Source organism: Mastigoproctus giganteus, chromosome 9 (genome assembly GCF_048544385.1).
Source record: "Mastigoproctus giganteus isolate SK-2022 chromosome 9, ASM4854438v1, whole genome shotgun sequence".
NCBI lineage: Eukaryota > Metazoa > Arthropoda > Arachnida > Uropygi > Thelyphonidae > Mastigoproctus > Mastigoproctus giganteus.
The window spans coordinates 220,842,400-220,863,124 of record NC_143583.1 but is presented as its reverse complement, the minus strand read 5'-3'; the positions used below and the strand labels follow the sequence as shown (position 1 = coordinate 220,863,124).

At 39.2% G+C, this 20,725-nt stretch overlaps 1 protein-coding gene across 1 annotated transcript in view; it reads left to right on the top strand.

Annotated features, from left to right (window-relative positions):
* LOC150081129 (dimethyladenosine transferase) overlaps window positions 1-17,742 on the top strand; it is a 43,790-nt gene extending 26,048 nt beyond the window's left edge. The window contains exon 2 of the mRNA XM_090380935.1: window positions 16,800-17,742. Coding sequence (XP_090237061.1) covers window positions 16,822-17,742 — 921 coding nt within the window. The 5' untranslated portion in view covers window positions 16,800-16,821. The remainder of the gene's footprint in view (window positions 1-16,799) is intronic.
* The last annotated feature ends 2,983 nt before the right edge of the window (window positions 17,743-20,725 follow it).

The following is a 20,725-nucleotide window of genomic DNA, read 5'->3' as shown; positions in this document are numbered from 1 at the left end:
GTGTGACTTTTCACTAGACAAGCCTAGCAGCTGCACGGCAACAAGAGTAGTCACGTGGTTCAATGGATTTTAATAAGCATATGCAGTGGGACATATAATAATAACATTTAGATTTTCACTAATCAATTTTATATATATATATATATATATATATATATTTAAAATTCGTTGTAAAGAAAAGGGCACCTAAATTAAAGCCGCGATTGACTTGTTGGCTACCCCTGATATACAGGAATTTTTCTAGCAGGGATAAGGAGGTGATTACCCCCTTGTATAAGGCAATAGTCAGGCCACACCTTGAGTACTGTATACAGGTTTAGAGGCCTCATTTTAGAAAGGATGTAGAGCTGCTCTAGCGAGTGCAGAGAAGGGCAAGATTAGTGAATGGAACAGAGGGTTGCTCTTACGAAGAAAGGCTTAAGTTTTGCAAATTACGGTGTCTGGAGACTAGGCACCTGTGAGGTGATCTTATTGAGGTGTATAAAGCCTTGAATGGTTTGAGCATGCTCAATGCTGATGGAATTCTTCCTCTTGCTCAGAATAATCACTTAAAAGAGCATAAATTCAAATTGAGGAAAGACAGTTGTACGATAGATGTGCATAGGTTTGCCTTTAGCCAGCGGGTAGTTGATTGGTGGAACAAACTTCCATCTGTTGTAGAAGTTGAAAGCTTAAATAGATTCAAGGCAGAACTAGACAAACATTTGGAGCGAGTGGATGGGTGAAATTAGAAGGGTGGTGTTTTTTTTTTTTTATTTTGGCTGATGCTATATAAGCTTCCTTTCTTGCATTATGTGCCTTTGCTAATGCTAATATGTATCCTTTGCATTTCTCTTCTTTGCCACATGTCTCATTAGTTCATCTGACATCCATTTAGGCCTAAACCTTGAACAATGTTTCTTAGTTGGTATGAAAAGCCTAGTAGCTTCCAAGATTAATTCTTTGAATGCTTCCCATTTTGAATTTGCATCAGTTGGTCCCACCGTATAGAATTTAAATACTATCTCAGACCACCATGATCACCTTTACGAAATGATAAACCCTTCTTCCCATTACCCCTGATGGTTGTTACCTCTTGGAGTAAATCCCACTTCAGCATACTATGATCACTGCCACCTAGTGGTTGCTTTATCTGCAGATACTTAATGCATGAAGAATCACTACTGATAATCAGATCAAGAATATTACTCCCTCTAATTGCCTCCCGAACATGCTGCTGTAGAAAACAATCATCCAATAAATCCATAAAAGCCTTGCTAGTGTGTGAGTGACCAATCCACAAATTCCAGTCAATATCTGAGAAATTAAAATCCCCCATTATATGAAAGTCAGATTTACTGGCCCAGTCCATTTCTCTGAACAGTTGTTTATTATACTCATCAGAGTCATTAGGCCCATAACACACTGCTACTCTCAATTTTGCTTTCCCAATGCTTATGTCCCACCAAACTGACTCCACACTGCATTGTCCAGCTATGTTGGGCCCAATGTTGTTATCAATGATATTGATGTAGGCATATCAGCCTTAATGTCCAAGTTTGCAGGCAAAACAAAGGTTAGTAGGGTTGTTAATGACAGTAAGGACAGTATACTACTGTGACAGTATCTAGAAAAGTTGAGCAGATGGGCTGAGAGGTGGCAACCGAAGTGTATCGACAAATGCAAAGTACTACAAAATGGTAGCAGTAATCCCTGAGTAGCACATCAACTGTGTGGTACCACACTCAGGGTAGTGGAGAATGAAAAAGACCTGGTGTAATTGTACAGTCGGATATGAAGTTTTCTGAGCAGTGGAAACAGGCTGCAAGGGTAGCATGTTGTCTTTTCAATGATATACAGCAATTTTGCTGTATAGGATAAAGTGGTGATTGTCCCCACCACCTTGAATACTGTATACAGGTCTAGAGGCCTCATTTTAGCAAATACTTTGAGCTACTAGAATGAATACAGAGGAGGGCAACAAAATAGTGAGTGGAACAAAGGGCTGCTGTTACAAAGATAGGCTTAACTTCTGCAAACTGCAGCGTCGGAAGACTAGGCACCTGCGAGGTGATCTGATTGAGGTGTATAAGGCTTTAAATGGTTGATGGGATTTTTTTCTCTTGCTCAGGGGCATAAATTCAAGAAAGAAGGTTGTAGAAAAGATGTGTGGAAATTTGCCTTTAGCCAGTGGGTGGTTGATTGCTGGAACAAACTTTCATCTGTTTTGGAAGTTGATAGCTTAAATAAATTCAAGGCTGAACTAGACCAACTTTTGGAGTGAATGGACTGGTGAAGACTGAAATGTGGTTTTTTCCTTTTTTTTTTTTTAATGCTTAATAAGCTTGCTTTCTTGCATCATATGCCTCTACTAATGCTAATCCCATCAGCATTGAGCTTGCTCAAACTGATTAAAGGCCTTATACAACTCAGACAGATCACCTTGCAGCTGCCTAGTCTCCAGATGCTGCAATCTGTAGAACTTATGCCTCTTTTTGTAGCAGAGCTCTTTGTTCCACTCACTAATCCCGGTGCCCTTCTCTGTACTTGTTCTTGTAGCTCAACATCTTTCCTAAAACAGGGGCCTCTTGACCTGTATGCTGTACTCAGCATGGCCTAAGGGGGTAATCGCCTCCTTATTCCTGCTAGCAAAATTCCTATATTTCATTTACAAGACCGCACGAACTACACGTGCAGCCTGTCTGCACTGCTCAGAAATCAATCTGACTGCACAATTACCCCCAGGTCTTTTTCTTTCTCCACTACTCTGAGTGGAGTACCATATAGTTTGTATGTTACTTTGGGGTTACTTTTACCCATATGACTTTATCCTGACTTTACAATTGTCAATGTTACACTTCAGTTGCAATCTCTGAGCATATCTGTTCAATGTTTTCTAGATCCTGTTGTAGTAGAGTACTGTCCCAACTATCATTGATAACCCTATGAACCTTTTGTATTGTCTGTAAACTTTGACATTAAGCCTGATATACCTTCATCAGTTTGTTGGAAGGAAGAAAGATAATTATGAATTGCCTTCTTTCTGGTGTCGATTCTGCAGTTATCTAGGGCTATCAAATATCTTTTAAAATTGATTTATATTCCCATTTTTTCCCCCTTCTTCCTAAATCTGATTGATATAAATGTTGATAAGGGGACTACTTTCATCAGATCATTTTCATGATGGAAAAGCAGTACAAAGGTTATTGGATATGCCTTGATGGGAGATTACTGCTAGTTTTATAAGAGTAATGTTTTTCACTCTGAGTGGCAAATGTATCTAAGGATGGATGCAGTACACTTTGTTTCATTAGAGTATTTTAAAATGAATAAGATTGATTTTTAAGATAATATATGTTATTGTATATTTGAAATTGGTCGTTCATTAAGTTACTAAATTTCAGTATATCTTTCAGTGGAAAATGTGATAGTCACCTTTTTTTGGAATCAGCATATCAGTTTCCTGTAGAATCTGCAGCTTTTGCTCCAGTAGTGATAAGTTAAAAAATATATTTTTTGTTGGCCAATGTTATGAGAAGGGATGACCAGATCATTCTTGTACCTCAGGGACCTTGGGATTTCAAGGTCCTTGAAGTACCCGAATGATCAGTGACTGACATTGGTTCCATTGTGAATGGGTGTTTTGGTTTGAGACATTCTTCTAGGTATGCCGGCTTCCATTCAGATTCCATTTATGAGTCATGTGGACCAAATTTCAGTGAAGTCAATGTTTCTGCAACAACCAAATCCTCTGCTTGTGCTTAATAGTGTTGGTACTGTAGTAACTCTGGGTCTACCTGCATGTGTGCAAGTCCTGAAACGGTGCACCTATAATCTATTTCAGTTAACTTTTGACACTCCTTCCACAGAAAGTATTTCTGAATTGCAACGGGAAATGTGAACAACTGACACGAAAAGACTGCACTAAAGTCTGAATTTTACAGAATTCAGATATTAGTTCTCTATTGTGTAAATTGAAATTGTTACATGAAAAGTTCCTGATTGGACAAGTGAGATAAACCAACTTTCTTCCTCAAACAGGAAAAGTATGTGAACATACTACTTAGCAGGTTCAGACGGTTTTAACCATATTAAATTGTACAATTTTTCATTTGTTTATATTTAAATACAGAGGACGGTACTGCAAAAAGTTTAAACATTATTAAATTAAGATATATGGTACTGTATTTCCCCATGTATAAGACGCACCCTTTTTTCGAAAAATTTGGGGTATAAAAACTGGGTGCATCTTATACAGTGGTTGCAGATTTTTTTACTTGCATTTCCCACTTGTTTTCGTTGCGCTCATTGTTTTGCACTTGTTACCAGTATATTAGGTTACGTTTTGCCATGTTCTGCCCAGAAATGGCTCAGAAAAGATTTTCGTATAGTGCTGAATTCAAGTTAAAAGTGATCCAGTTTGCAAAAGTGAATGGAAATCGTGCTGCTGAACGTAAGTTTGGTCCTCCTCCAACTGAGAAAACAATCCAAGACTGGTTATGGAAAGAAGAAACTCTACTAAAAACGTCACGGCAGAAGAAGGCCATGAGAGGCAAGTCAGCAAAATGGCCTGATTTAGAGAGGGAATTGAAGATATGGATTGAAGAGCAAAAGGCAATTGGAATTCCTGTGTCCACAAAAATGGTTCAGCATGAGACAAGAAGAATTGCTGATGAAAAAGAAGTTACTGATTTCAAAGGAGGACACAATTGGTGCTTCAGGTTCATGAAACGGAATGGACTAAGCATGCGTACACGCACCAGACTTGCCCAAAAGATGTCTGAAAGCTATGAACAGAAGGTCCTTGAATTTCATCGTTTTGTCATTCAATGTCGGAAGACACATCGGTTTGAGTTGGGACAGATTGCAAATATGGACGAAGTCCCCCTTCAATTTGATCCAAGTAACAGAACTATTGATAAGAAGGGGTGAAAACTGTAACCGGGGGCACAAGTAGACATGAAAAGAGCCATTATACAGTTGTTCTAGCTTGTTGTGCCGACGGAACCAAGCTGCCTCCTATGCTGATTTTCAAACGCAAAACAATGCCAAAAGAAGGCATTCCTCGAGGAGTGATTGTCCACGTTCATGACAAGGGTTGGATGGATCAGGATGGGATAAAGATCTGGTTTGAGAAAGTTTGGAGCAGGAGACCAGGTGGGCTCTTACACAAACCTGCCCTATTGGTGCTTGATCAGTTCAGGGCACACATAACAAAAAACACAAAGAAGATTGCTGCAGAGTAAAAAACAAAACTTGCCATCATACCTGGAGGCTTGACATCCCAGCTCCAACCACTTGATGTCAGCATTAACAAACCCTTCAAAGCTGCCATGAGAGACAAATGGAACCAATGGATGAAGTCTTCTGGGGACAATTTGACACCAGCAGGAAGAGTGAAGAAACCAACTATAGGGGAAGTTTGTACCTGGGTGAAAAGATGCTGGGATGATATAAAGATTGAGATCGTTGTCAAGTCATTTAAGAAGTGTGGCATTTCAAATGCCATAGATGGAACTGAGGACGAGGCAATATATGAAGACAGTGATTCGTCATCAGACACAGATGAGAACAAGCTAATGGTTGGGAGTTTTGACAGTGATGAGGATTTGTATGAATTTTATGATGAATAAAACTTGAGTTCAATAACTTTATGTAATACATTTTTTTTTTCAAATTTCGGGCCCCAAAATTAAGTGCGTCTTATACATGGGGAAATACGGTATTTAGTATACTTGTAATAGAAGCTTTGTGGCTTTTAGAAATAAATCTGGTAAATTGTGGATCAGCAAACATTCTGTGACAAGTTTGTAAGATGTTCAGCTGAAAGTTGCCAGCTGAATTTTCAGAAATATTAAGCTAAATACTATTTGTCTGTAATTTAAATATAATTGTATTCAGAGAATGACAACATCCAGTAATGCTATTTGTTGAACAAGTTTTGCAAAATATTGAAATGGAATTGTCAAGAAATGAACTATTTCAACACTTTATGCACCATGACAATTGTTTTAATAAATCAACATTTAATCATAAACCCTATCCAGATTCATTGTTCACATACACAGTGAGTAAGAACAAGGAGTACAAATTTCACTTTTTTCAAATGAGATTTCTACTTGCTTTTACTCATCATGCATGTGGGCATGAACCATGTGTAATGTGATGCTCATTTATTAAAATATTTATCGTAGTGTATATAGTATTTGAATAGTTCATTTCTTGATGAGTATTTCCTGTGAAGAAACCATCTCATTTAAATACGTTCTTAAAACAAAATGAATCAGTTCACAGCAAAAAAAAGAGATAAATAAGATCTTAAAAAGTATGTGATTTTTGTTTTTTGTACTGTATATGGTTAGTATCAGAATGATAGTTTGAGAAGCTAACTGTTCAAATAAATTTAGTATGTAATTGCATTGGTTGATTTCCTTTAGTTAAAACTTTTTAATATATATTCTTTATTTTCTGATAGCAAGGCAACTGAAGTCTGTATCTAGTGAAATATCACAAGTAGACAGTGATAAACACTAATACTTGTGATTAGTGTGCTACAAACCAATCTCCAATATCGATTTTTAAAGCATGAGTGATAAAAATATACTAATACCTATTATGACAACTTTTTATGCCATATGGATTGGAAAAAATAAAATGGGTTTTTATTGATATTTTTAACATTTACAAGCACAGTATAAACACTAAATTGTTAGAAGAAGAGAATGCAGCAGAGCCAGTGGAAGCAGTAACGAAAATTAATTTAATAAGTTTTAATACGACAAGTAGTTTTCGGTAACGAACCTCTTCCTCGTCAAAAAAGGTACATACAGAAATGCAAACATAACATAAAACATTAGGAATGGAATAAATTATACTAAATATGCTGTGTGCGATCAGATGACGGGGAGAGTGCATACATGAGCACGAGAGTGTTCAGTCATTCACTAGGCCAGATCAGGGGATTGCTGCCAGCATTTGTCTTGTTTCAAAACTACTGACTCCAAAATTGGGTGTAGTCTTGTACCTCTACTGCAATTTTAAAACTTTGTGACAAAATTGCCTGCAGCACCAATGTGCTGCGGACAATTTTGCACGTGCTCTACTCTCTCGAGCTTGGAGCCATTCCAGCTCAGAGGAAGCCAGGCTCACTGAGGTTTCTAGAGTAAAAGCTGACCTCACTAAGTGTGGATACATAGCCAGTGTGTTAGACAGGTGTTTACTACAAGCACACAAGAGCTTGCAACTCATCCGAGGCCCTCGTCGCTTCGTGACAGTGACAGTGTATCTACTGCTTATATTCCATATTACCCAGGTGGCTCAGACTAGATTTCTAAGATCCTGCGTGAGCATTAGCATTAGTAGAGGCACACAATGCAAGAAAGCAAGCCTATGCAGCATCAGCCAAAAAAAGAAAAGAAAAAAAAAAAGAAAGAAAGAAAAAAAAAAGCTCCCATTTCACCCCTCCATTCATTCCAAATCCTGTCCAGCTCAGCCTTAAATTTATTTAGGCTATTAGCTTCCACAACAAAAGATGGAAGCCTGTCCACCAAATTCTGCACATCTATTCTACAACTATCTTTCCTCAATTTGAAACTGTGCCCCCTCAGGTTCTTAGTCTGAGAACTGAATTGAGCAAGCTGAATGCCAATCCCATTGGCATTCAGCTTGCTCAACTCATTCAAGGCCTTATACACTTCAATCAGATCACCTCGCAGGTGCCTACTCTCCAGGTGCTGCAATTTGCAGAACTTATGCCTTTCTTGGTAAGAGCACCCCCTTTGTTCCCTTCACCAATCTTGTTGCCCTTCTTTGTACTCATTCTAGCAACTCCACATTCTTCCTAAAATGATGCCTCCAGACCTGTGCACAGTACTCTAGGTGCAGCCTGACCATTTCCTTGTATAACAGGATAATCACCTCTCTGTCCCTGCTAGCAAAATTCTTATATATCATTGACTGCTCAGCGAACTTCATATTTGACTGCACAATTACCCCCAGATCTTTTTCACTTTCCACTTCCCTGAGTGTAGTACCACACAGTTCGTAAGTTTCTCTTGGGTTATTGCTACCCATATGCAGTACTTTACATTTGTCAATGTAAAATTTCAGTTGCCACTTCTCAACCCATTTTCCCAACTTATCTAGATCCAGTCGGAGTAACTTACTGTCGTTAACAACCCTGCCAACCTTTGTATCATCTGCAAACTTGGACATTAAACCTTATATACCTTCATCAATATCATTGATAAATATACAAAACAACAATGGGCCCAACACCGAGTCCTGGGGAAATCCACTAAAAACATTTGTCCACGAAGAGCAGTGTACATTGATTACCACTCTGTCATCTCCCACTCAATCATCCCCTTATCCATTGTAGCAGTTTACCCTTAATGCCATACCTCTCCAATTTGTACTGCAGTCCATGTGCAACAGTATCAAAAGCTTTCCTGAAATCCAAGCATATGATATCAAAATTATTTTTGGCATTCAGTTCCTTTGTGACCACATCATAGTATCCAATCAAATTGGTCAGACAAGACATTCCTTTAACAAACCTATGCTGTGTCTTTACTATTACTGCAGTTTTGTCTAGATGATCCTGCAATGCTTCTTTAACAAATTTGATTCCATTATTATTTTCCTGGGAACACAGGTTAAACTAACAGGTCTACTTCTGTCACCTTTTGAACCCTTTTTGCGAATTGGTGATACATTTGTACACCTCCAGTCCATGGGGACCTCCCGAGTCCAAGGAAGCTCTCATAATTATGGCTAAGGGTTTGCTTACTTCCTTTGCTGCCTCCTTTAATATAACTGGATAGATCCCTTCCACCCTAAGTGCCTTCCTTATGTTTAACTTCAACAATTTCTCCTCCACTTTGCTCTTAGTTATTGCAAAATCACTTATCTCCCTGTTAGCATTTGATAAACTTCTAGCACTCCCCTCATTGAATGACTCCTGATGTGGAATGTAGATGCAAAATACTCATTCAGTTTATCAGCTACCTGAGCATGATCATCAATAGTCAACCCATCTATGTTAAGTGGTTCAATCTGATTCATCCCTTTCCTTCTAGAGTTTACATAAGTAAAGAACTCTTTGCTGTTTTTCTTTGCATCCTTTGCCAAAGATTTCTCGTAATCTGCCTTTGCCTGCCTAACTTCCTTTGTGACTTGATTACAGACTAGTTTATACCTGCTATAGGCTTCTGTGTCACCTGCTACTTTATATGCATCCCATACCTTCTTCTCTGCCACAAGCTTCATTAATTCATCTGACATCCATTTAGGTCTAAACCTTGAACAGTATTTCTTAGTTGGGATGAAAAGCCTAGTAGCCCCCAAAATTAAGTCCTTGAAGGCTTCCCATTTAGAATTGAACATTGGTAACATCATCAGTTGATCCCACTGTACAGAATTTAAAAACTGTCTGAGACCACATGAAATGCATACAACTTCCTGGTAGAAGTCTACGATCTCTGGTTTTGAGTTTAAAAAATACCTATCACCTCTCTCTTATGCACCGGTATTGTATACCGGATTACTTGCCACAATTGTGGCAACTGCTATGTAGGGGAAAGATCCAGACGTCTTCAGGACCGCCTCGTGGAACTTTGACCAGTCCATCCACCTGGTGACAGAGACAATATGTCCGACGTTTTTAACTTTTTACAATCTATTAATTTTATACAAGAATCTAAGTTTTATACTTTTTATGCTTTTACTTTGTACATTTTTAACATAATAATTAATTGCTTGGCGTGGTAGCCTTGGCTACCAAAATGTTTGGTAGTATTTTAAATTTGACTTGGTGCATTATGGCCTTAGTTGCCAATGTGCCATTAAAAATCAAATCAAAATCAAAACCATCCACCTGGGTGACTGTGTGAGCACTCTGCTATTCCAGAACACTTTTGGTCAACTCATCATGACCTCAACCCCAAGTGTTGATAGTGAGGTGATCAACCAGTCTCAACACTACTATCACTGCCTATGGTTAGAGTCCCTAAATATATCCAACTGTCACAAAGTTTTAAATCACAGTAGAGGTAAAAGACTACACCCAATTTTGGAGTCAGTTTTGAAACACGACAAACTCTGGAAGCAATCCCATAGCATTAGCATTAGTAGAGGCATTTGATGCAAGAAAGCAAGCTTATGCAGCATCAGCCAAAAAAAAAAAAAAAAAAAGTAACATAAATAAATAAAAATAACCACTTCCACTTCACCCCTCTGTTCGTTCGAAATACCTGTCCAGCTGAGCCTTAGGCTATCCACTTCCACGACAAGGGATGGAAGTCTGTTCCACCCACCAACCACCCGCTGGCTAAAGGCAAATTTCCGCACATCTATCCTACATCTGTCTTTCCTCAATTTGAATTTATGCCCTCTCAGGTGATTTTTCTGAGCTAGAGGAAGAATCCCATCAGCATTGAGCATGCTCAAACCATTCAAGGCTTTGTACACCTCTATCAGATCACCCCGCTGGTGCCTAGTTTCCAGACACTGTAATTTGCAAAACTTAAGCCTTTCTTCGTAAGAGAACCCCTTTGTCCCATTCACCAATCTAGTTGCCCTTCTCTGTACTCGTTCCAGCAGCTCTACATCCTTCCTGAAATGAGGCCTCCAGGCCTGTATACAGTACTCTAGGTGTGGCCTGACCATTGCCTTATACAAGGGAATAATCACCTCCTTATCCCTGCTAGAAAAATTCCTATATATCATTGACAATACACCATGAGCTACTCTTGCAGCTCGTCTGCACTGCTCAGAGAACTTCATATCTGCCTGCACCACCACCCCCAGGTCCCTTTCATTCTCTACCACTGTCAGTGTAGTACCACAGAGTTGATACGTTGCTCTGGGGTTGCTGTTTCCCATATGTAGTACTTTACATTTGTCAATGTTAAACTTCATTTGCCACCTCTCAGCCCATCTGCTCAACCTTTCCAAATCCTGTTGCAGCAGCATAGTGTCAGTAGTGTCCTTGACAACCCTGCCAACCTTCGTATCGTCTGCAAACTTGGACATTAAGCCTGATATACCATCATCAATATCATTTATAAATACAGAAAACAATAAAGGCCCCAATACTGAACCCTGAGGGACTCCACTAATAACATTAGTCCACGATGAGCAGTGTCCATTGATTACCACTCTCTGTCTTCTCCCCCTCAACCACCCCTTTATCCATAGCAGCAACTTGCCTCCAATGCCACACTGCTCCAATTTGTGCAGCAGTCTTCCATGTGCAACAGTATCAAAAGCCTTTCTAAGATCCAAGTATATAATATCAAAGTTATTCCCTGCATCCAGTTCTTTTGTGACTGCATCATAGTATCCAATCAAATTGGTCAGGCAAGACTTCCCCTTAACAAAACCATGCTGTGTCCTAGCTATAACTGAAGTCTTGTCTAGATGATCCTGCAGTGCTTCTTTCACCAGTGCCTCCATTAATTTTCCGGGAACAGAAGTTAAACTCACAGGTCTATAATTACTTGTGTCAGCCTTTGATCCCCCTTTGTGAATTGGGGTCACATTTGCACATCTCCAGTCAATGGGTACCTCCCCTGAGTCCAAGGAAGCTCTCATAATTATGGCTAAGGGTTTGCTTACCTCCTTTGCTGCCTCCTTTAATATAACTGGATAGATCCCATCCACCCCAGGTGCCTTTCTTGTGTTTATCTTCAACAATTTCTCCTCCACTTTGCTCTCAGTTATTACAAGATTCTCTAGCTTACTGCTAGAGTTGAATACACCTCTGGCATTCCCCTCGCTGAATAACTCCTCATGTGTGAATGTCGATGCAAAATATTCATTTAGTTTGTTAGCTACCCGAGCAGGGTCATCAACAGTTGACCCATCGATCTCAAGTGGACCAATCTGATTCATCCCCTTCCTTCTAGAGTTTACATAAGTAAAGAACTCTTTGCTGTTTTTCTTCGCATCCCTTGCCAAGGATCTCTCGTAATCTGCCTTCGCCTGCCTAACCTCCTTTGTAACTTGGTTACAGATCAACTTGTATCTATCATAGGCGTCCGTGTCACGTGTTAATTTGTATGTATCCCATGCATTTTTCTTCTCTGTCATATGCCTCATTAGTTCATCTGACAACCATTTAGGCCTAAACCTTGAACAATATTTCTTAGTTGGTATGTAAAGCCTAGTAGCTTCCACGATAAATTCTTTGAATGCTTCCCATTTTGAATTTGCTGTTGGCAGTATCATCAGTTGATCCCACTGTATAGAATTTAAATACTGTCTCAGTCCATTGTAGTCGCCTTTACGAAAGCAATACCCCTTCCCTTTACCCCTAATGGTAGTTACCTCTTTGAGTAACTCCCACTTCAGCACACTGTGATCACTGCCACCAAGTGGTTCATTTATCTGCAGATTCTTAATGCATGAAGAATCACTACTGATAATCAAATCAAGAGTATTACTCCCTCTAGTTGCCTCCCGAACATGCTGATGTATAAAACAATCATCCAATAAATCCACAAAAGCCTTGCTACTGTGCGAGTGACCAGCCCCCAAATTCCAGTCAATATCTGGGAAATTAAAATCCCCCATTATAAGACTCTCTGATTTACTGGCCCACTCTATTTCTCCGAACAGTTTCTTATTATACTCATCAGAGTCATTAGGCCTATAGCACACTCCTACTCTCAATTTTGATCTCCCAATGCTTATGTCACACCAAACTGACTCGACACTGCACTGTCCAGCGATGTCCACTGGCTTCACTTCCTTGGATTTTATGTGTTTTTTAACTAATAGCATAACCCCTCCTCCCTTCCTATCCTGTCTATCCTTTCTGTAGACATATGCACACCGTGCACCAAAAACAATCGCCTGATCTGGCCTAGTGAATGACTGAACACTCTCCTGGTTATCTGATCACACACAGCATATTTAGTATAATTTTTTCCATTCCTAACATTTTATGTTTGCATTTCTGTATGTATGTACCTTCCTTGCTGAGGAAGGGATTCATTACCCCGAAAGCTACTTGCCGTATTAAAACTTAATAAATTTATTTTAGTTACTGTTTCCACTGGCTCTGCTGTATTCTCTTCTTCTAAATCATGGAAACCAGTACAACAGGCCCATTCACTTTCACTAAATTTTTATCTCGTGATGTATCAGAATTCTTTCCAAATCCTATTATTGCACCTAAGCAGAGCTATAAATTATGGAAAACAAAATTTACAAAGGTTAGGTTAATTAAACACCAATAATTTTTTTCAGGAGGTACAAAGTTTTTTGATGTACAACAAACAAAATAAAATTCAAAGCAGGAATACTAATTACAAATAGGTTTTATCTGGCAGTAATATCACCCCATTTTGAAATAAAAATGATAGTCTTGCAGGGTCCACATTTTAACTTTAATATTTGAAAAAAAAGTGTTTTGTTTTTGAATTGTGCTTAGAGTGCTTTGCCTTTACAAAGTATAGATTGTGGACCAAAAAAAAAAATGGAAACAATGTAAAATCACTAATGCAGTATTGGACACGTGAGTCGACTGCAGTCTGTATACATTGTGTCATGTGTTTGAAACCAGTGTTCGAAAGTCAGCATGGGGGATAAGACACCATTTCTCTACAAGAAATGTGATAATTTCTGCTTGTTCGATGGAGCTGGAAAATGCTTCCAGATGTTCCCTTAAATTTTCTGTTGGGTTTAGATCTGGTAACTGCAGTTGTCATGGCATGTGAATAAGTTGAGTCTCATGCTCTTCAAACCACTTGGTGACCTGTGGTCTCTGGATTGGTGTACTGTCGTCCTGAAAGATAGCATCACATTTTCATGAAAGAAATGCTTGACCATTGGATAAAGATGATCACTCAAGACTGTAAATGTCAGTTGGCATCAATCTTACCTTTTAACATAATGATTACACCCAAATCATGCCACAAGAAAACGCCCCACACCATTATAGAACTGCTAGAACCCTTAACAGTGGGAAACAAGCAGTCAGAGTTGTACATTTCCTTTGGTTGGCACTGCATGTGCACTCGTCCATTTGCCACAAACAAAGTGTAAGAGGATGTGTTTGGCCATATCACATTCCTCCTCTTCTCAAGAGTCTAATGCTTGTGATCTTTGCGCCACTGGATACATTAGCATTAGTAGAGGCATTTGATGCAAGAAAGCAAGCTTATGCAGCATCAGCCAAAAAAAAAAAAAAAATAATAATAATAATAATAAATAAATAAAAAATAACCACTTCCACTTCACCCCTCTGTTCGTTCGAAATACCTGTCCAGCTGAGCTTTAAACTTATTTAGGCTATCAACTTCCACGACAAGGGATGGAAGTCTGTTCGACCAACCAACCACCTGCTGGCTAAAGGCATTTCCGCACGTCTATCCTACATCTGTCTTTCCTCAATTTGAATTTATGCCCTCTCAGGTGATTATTCTGAGCAAGAGGAATCCCATCAGCATTGAGCATGCTCAAACCATTCAAGGCTTTATACACCTCTATCAGATCACCTCGCTGGTGCCTAGTCCCCAGATACTGTAATTTGAAAAAACTTAAGCCTTTCTTCGTAAGAGCACCCCTTTGTTCCATTCACTAATCTTGTTGCCCTTCTCTGTACTCGTTCCAGCATCTCTACATCCTTCTTGAAATGAGGCCTCCAGACCTGTATACAGTACTCTAGGTGTGGCCTGACCATTGCCTTATACAAGGGAATAATCACCTCCTTATCCCTGCTAGAAAAATTCCTATATATCATCGACAATACACCATGAGCTACTCTTGCAGCCCGTCTGCACTGCTCAGAAAACTTCATATCTGCCTGCACAACGACCCCCAGGTCCCTTTCATTCTCTACCACTGTCAGTGTAGTACCACAGAGTTGATACGTTGCTCTGGGGTTGCTGTTTCCCATATGTAGTATTTTACATTTGTCAATGTTAAACTTCATTTGCCACCTCTCAACTTTTCCAGATCCGGTCGCGGGTTCAAATCCCGCCTCGGGCTTGGATCAGAGTACTGCAAAAACCTTGAGAGGTGCATTATGGCCACAGAAGCCGATGCGCCAACAACTACCAAAAAAAAAAAAAATTTCCAGATCCTGTTGCAGTAGCATAGTGTCAGTAGTGTCCTTGACAACCCTGCCAACCCTCGTATCGTCTGCAAACTTGGACATTAAGCTGGATATACCATCATCAATATCATTTATGAATACAGAAAACAATAATGGACCCAATACTGAACCCTGAGGGACTCCACTAATAACATTAGTCCACGATGAGCAGTGTCCATTGATTACCACTCTCTGACTTCTCCCCCTCAACCACCCCTTTATCCATAGCAGCAATTTGCCTCCAATGCCACACTGCTCCAATTTGTGCAGCAGTCTTCCATGTGCAACAGTATCAAAAGCCTTTCTAAGGTCCAAGTATATAATATCAAAGTTATTCCCAGCATCCAGTTCCTTTGTGACCACATCATAGTATCCAATCAAATTGGTCAGGCAAGACTTTCCCTTAACAAAACCATGCTGTGTCCGAGTTATAACTGAAGTCTTGTCTAGATGATCCTGCAGTGCTTCTTTAACCAGTGCCTCCATTAATTTTCCAGGAACAGAAGTTAAACTAACAGGTCTATAATTACTTGTGTCGCCCTTTGATCCTCCCTTTGTGAATTGGGGTCACATTTTCACATCTCCAGTCCATGGGTACTTCCCCTGAGTCCAAGGAAGCTCTCATAATTATGGCTAAGGGTTTGCTTACTTCCTTTGCTGCCTCCTTTAATATAACTGGATAGATCCCATCCACCCCAGGTGCCTTTCTTGTATTTATCTTCAACAATTTCTCTTCCACTTTACTCTCAGTTATTACTAGATTCTCTAGCTTACTGCCAGAGTTGAATACAGAGTTGTTAGCTACCTGAGCAGGAACATCAACAGTTGACCCATCGATATCCAGTGGACCAATCTGATTCATCCCCTTCCTTCTAGAGTTTACATAAGTAAAGAACTCTTTGCTGTTTTTCTTTGCATCCCTTGCCAAAGATTTCTCGTAATCTGCCTTCGCCTGCCTAACCTCCTTTGTAACTTGGTTACAGATCAACGATGACATGCATTGTCAGGTGTGATAAGTGGCTTGTGAAGTGCAACTCGACCACAATATCTAGCTATGTGGGGTTCTCAGTGTAATGTTTTTGACAAAACTGGGTATTGCATATCGCACTAATGCTTGAACATCCTAATTCTGGAGTTATGTGGTTTTGCCTGTTGCAGTGATGTCTTCCCTTTAGATTCTCATGCAAACATAACCTTGTAAACTGTTCCTCGTGAAACATTAGTAAGCTCAGCATTTTAGTGAGTGACCAAAGCTCCTGCCAAATGCACCCCCAACAATTATGCCCCTTTTGAAATCAAGGTCTTTTATTGATGACATGGTACTAATAATTACATGTAGTTAGGCTGGGTTTACCTTTTTCTGATAGCTTTTACAACCATGAAACTAAGGGACATCATTTGTATGTTTAATGCTTCTGTCAGTGGCACAAAGCCACTGATGGAAGTTTGTTCCAATAAACCCATTGGTTGAAACACATTTATGGACATCAATCCTACAACCATCCTTACTGCGTTTTTTGGAAACAAGTAGTTCAAATAAATTTAAGAAAGAACTAGTGGAATTATTAGAAGGGAAGAGCAAAGTGAATTTCTGCTGTTCATCCTTGTGATAGTTGTGTGATATATAGACTTCAGTTTCCACTTTTATTTTCAGTAGCTGAATGGAATATAAAATTTGTTTTATTTCTTGCCCTTCCCCACCACCCTTGATTTTTAGCTTATATAATAACTTCTTTGCAATGCCGAAGGAGAAGACTAAAAAGAAATCAAGACATCATGAAAAAATTCAGAAACAAGGCATCATGTTTAATACAAATCTTGGGCAACATATTCTAAAAAATCCATTAATCATAAATAATATGGTTGAAAAAGCAGCACTTTTGTCAACAGATACTGTTCTCGAGGTTGGTTCTGGTACAGGAAACATGACAGTAAAACTGTTGGAAAAAGCAAAGCATGTAATAGCTTGTGAAATAGATCCTCGTCTAGTTGCAGAATTACAAAAACGAGTGCAGGGATCAAATATACAGAGTAAACTTCAGGTAATAGTTGGAGACATTTTAAAAATTGATTTGCCTGTTTTTAATGTATGCATAGCAAATTTACCTTATCAGATTTCTTCACCATTTATATTTAAATTACTGCTTCATAGACCATATTTTAGATGTGCCATATTAATGTTTCAACGGGAATTTGCACAGCGCTTAGTTGCTAAACCTGGCGACAAATTGTACTGCAGACTTTCAGTTAATACTCAGTTATTGGCTCGAGTCGATCATTTGATGAAAATTGGTAAAAATAATTTCTGTCCACCTCCAAAAGTGGAATCGAGTGTTATTCGTCTAGAACCTCGAAATCCCCCACCGCCAATAAACTACCAGGAGTGGGATGGACTATTGCGTATTTGTTTTATTAGGAAGAATAAAACTTTGAATGCTGCATTTAGACAGTCTTCAGTACAGGAAATGCTTGAAAGAAACTATAGAATTCATTGTTCTATGAAAAATGTTACTATGCCACCTAATTTTAATATGAAACAGAAAATTGATGAGTTGTTGGTATCAAATGATTTTGATAAGAAGCGAGCAAGAACCATGGATATTGACGAATTCTTGTCCTTGATGCATATTTTCAATTCAAGTGATATTCACTTTATGTAATTTAATAAATTTAGGTATTAAATGCACTGATGTGTATATTGTGATTAAATGTGTAAAACTTGTATGGGGAGAGATAAAATAGTGTTATGCAGTACGAAAACTATTTGTTGAAATTTTTTACCATAGCCTTGAGTTCTTGAATAAAAAAAAATAAAAAAATGAAAGAAAGAAAAGGTAAAATATACTTTTGGTCAATTTATTTACTACTATTAAATTCATGTTATGTTTAAATTATGGCTGTAATGTGTGACTTTTACACCCTGAGGTTGTTATATTCCATTATTATGTAATGTGAGTACTTACATTCATTGATCCTAACAGTTTCTGATATAAAACTGATTTTAAAATGTAGGTGTGTGCGCACGCCCGCGCACGCACACAATCTCCAGTTTACATTGTTTTAATTTTAAATTTAAAAACTTGCTTTCTTCTCCCTTCATGCAATATTATAAGCATATCATATGCATTGGAACAAAATCTCAACAACAGTGTCTTGCTTGTTTTGGACAATGCACCTGGCCATCCTCTTAATGTTGATGACTTTTATGACATGTTAATGTCAATAAATACAACTTATTTGCTTCGAGGAAGTTGTATTTCCCTGCATACAGTGAGGACCACCCATGAGTTCAAGAATTCTTGAGAGGATACAGTATTAGGGAGAACATGGACATCATCGGAGGTCACTCACTTGAGTTATGATGAAATGGTGTATGGCTGTGACTAAATGTGTTCAGGAACCTGCTAGTATACTTGAAATTTAGTTCAAGAATGCAGAATTGGCAAGTGAGATTGACTCTACTGAAACAGATGTAAATAACGTGATAAAGACATTGGAAATGAACACTGCAGAGCTGAGCTGGCCAAGAAGTAGGCCCCGAGTGCCAAGCGATCTTTCTAGTGCAATTTTCTAACGATTTTCCTAGGGCGAGTACTAGTGCTTTAATAATCCCTCCACCGCTCGCAACGTTACTGCTAACCCCGCTTGCAACGTACTGCTCTCCTCTTCTGCTGATCGCTTGGTCACTGGTTGGCACCGCTCCTGCCTCCACGTGGCAGGGTTGGTAACCTGGGAGATGGAATTCCCTCTTCCAGGGCTAAAAGGAGCAGCGATGGATTGCGATGCATATCCATCACTGGAACCCACTGGCTCCAGACCTGTGAACTCTGATTCAGAGCATGACTTGAATCGTCCAAAAAGACTACGGACAGAAAAACAAACAGACATGCCAGCATTTCTCATAATGCATTCCCTATCCACACAACCTGTTGGCAAGCTATCGCCTCTCCTAATACAGAAATGTTTAGAATCGGTTGTTGGATCTCCCAAAATGGTTAAACGTCTCCAATCTGGAGACCTTCTAATTGAAGCATCTAAGCCAAGTCACTCAGAAAAATTGTTAAAATTAACAACTTTTAACAATATTCCTGTGTCAGTAACAGCCCTTAACACTCTGAACACCTCTAAAGGAGTTATCAGTGAATGGAACTTACTAAATGTGTTTGAGGAAGAAATCATTCAAGAGCTTAGCGAACAAAAAGTGACTCGTGCACGGAGAATTATGACAAAAAAAGATGGCAACCTATTACTAACCAGGTCCATTGTTTTGACATTCAGTACTCCGAATCTCCCATCTTCTGTAAAAGCAGGTTACTTAAACTGCAAGATTCAACCCTACATCCCGAATCCCATTCGCTGCTTTAAGTGCCAGAAGTGTGGCCATTCTCAGACGGCATTCCGAGGCGATGCTGTGTGCCCTATTTGCGGCTCCATGGAGACTGTACAGCTTCCACTCCCACTTGCCCAAACTGTAAAGGAAGCCATCCTGCATTTTCTAAAGCGTGTGACCTTTGGAAAACAGGAAAAAAAATCCAAAAGTATAAAGTGGAGCATAAAGTCACATACTCTGAAGCAAGAAAGCAAATAATGCTAACCATGCCTAGCCGATCATATGCATCGGTCACCAAAAATAGCCGCTCAGCTGCAACCCAAACAGATGTCTCCATCGAACCGAATATTTCCTTTGCCACCTGGGCCAATACTGTGCTAACTTACAATAAGAAAACTAGTCAGTGAGACCAGCAACACCCCAATCAGCATCCCAACTGATGCTATCTCAACCTTGCCCGAAACAACGAAATCAGCTACTATTGAAAACCAGAAGAAAGTGAAACCACGCATTAGCAACATGGAAATGGAGGTTCAGTCAGAGGATGAAGAGACAGTACTAGAGTTACATGCTAGTGATACCATGGATACAGGATGCCCAACCTTTCCCAGAAATGAAAAATCAAAACTAAGCAGATAGAAACCTTCCCAGAAAAAACAGTCAGATCAATCTTCCTCAAGTAAATCTAACAAATGAATAAATTCCTTCAATGGAACTGTAGAGGATTACGCAGTAATATAGATGACTTGAATGATTTACTCATACAAACTAAAGCAATAGGTGTATGTTTACAGGAAACCTTTTTATCACCACAAGTTTCTCTGAAAATTAAAAATTATTCTATGTTTAGGCGAGACAGGGATTCTGACACTCCTACTCGTGGTGGGGTGGCTATTCTTATCAGAACTAACATACCATCAAGACATCTCCAACTACAAACCTCTTTAGAAGTTGTAGCGGATAGCAATGGTAATATCATTAACCCTTGCAACCATTTATATCCCACCGAATTATCCTTGCTCCCAGACTGAACTTGACAATCTTATCACACAGTTGCCACCTCCAGTCTGTTTACTCGGTGATTTCAACGGTCACTATCCATTGTGGGGATATTCCATCATGGATAGGAGAGGCCAATTAATAGAAATATTCCTGGATAGCCATAACCTGACGCTGTTAAATTCTGGCTCTCCAACTCATATCCAACAGGTAGTACATCAGCCATAGACTTATCAGTATGTTCAGCATCTCTTTTTCCAAGCATGGAATGGTTAGTTCTAAATGATCCATTCCACAGTGACCATTTTCCTATC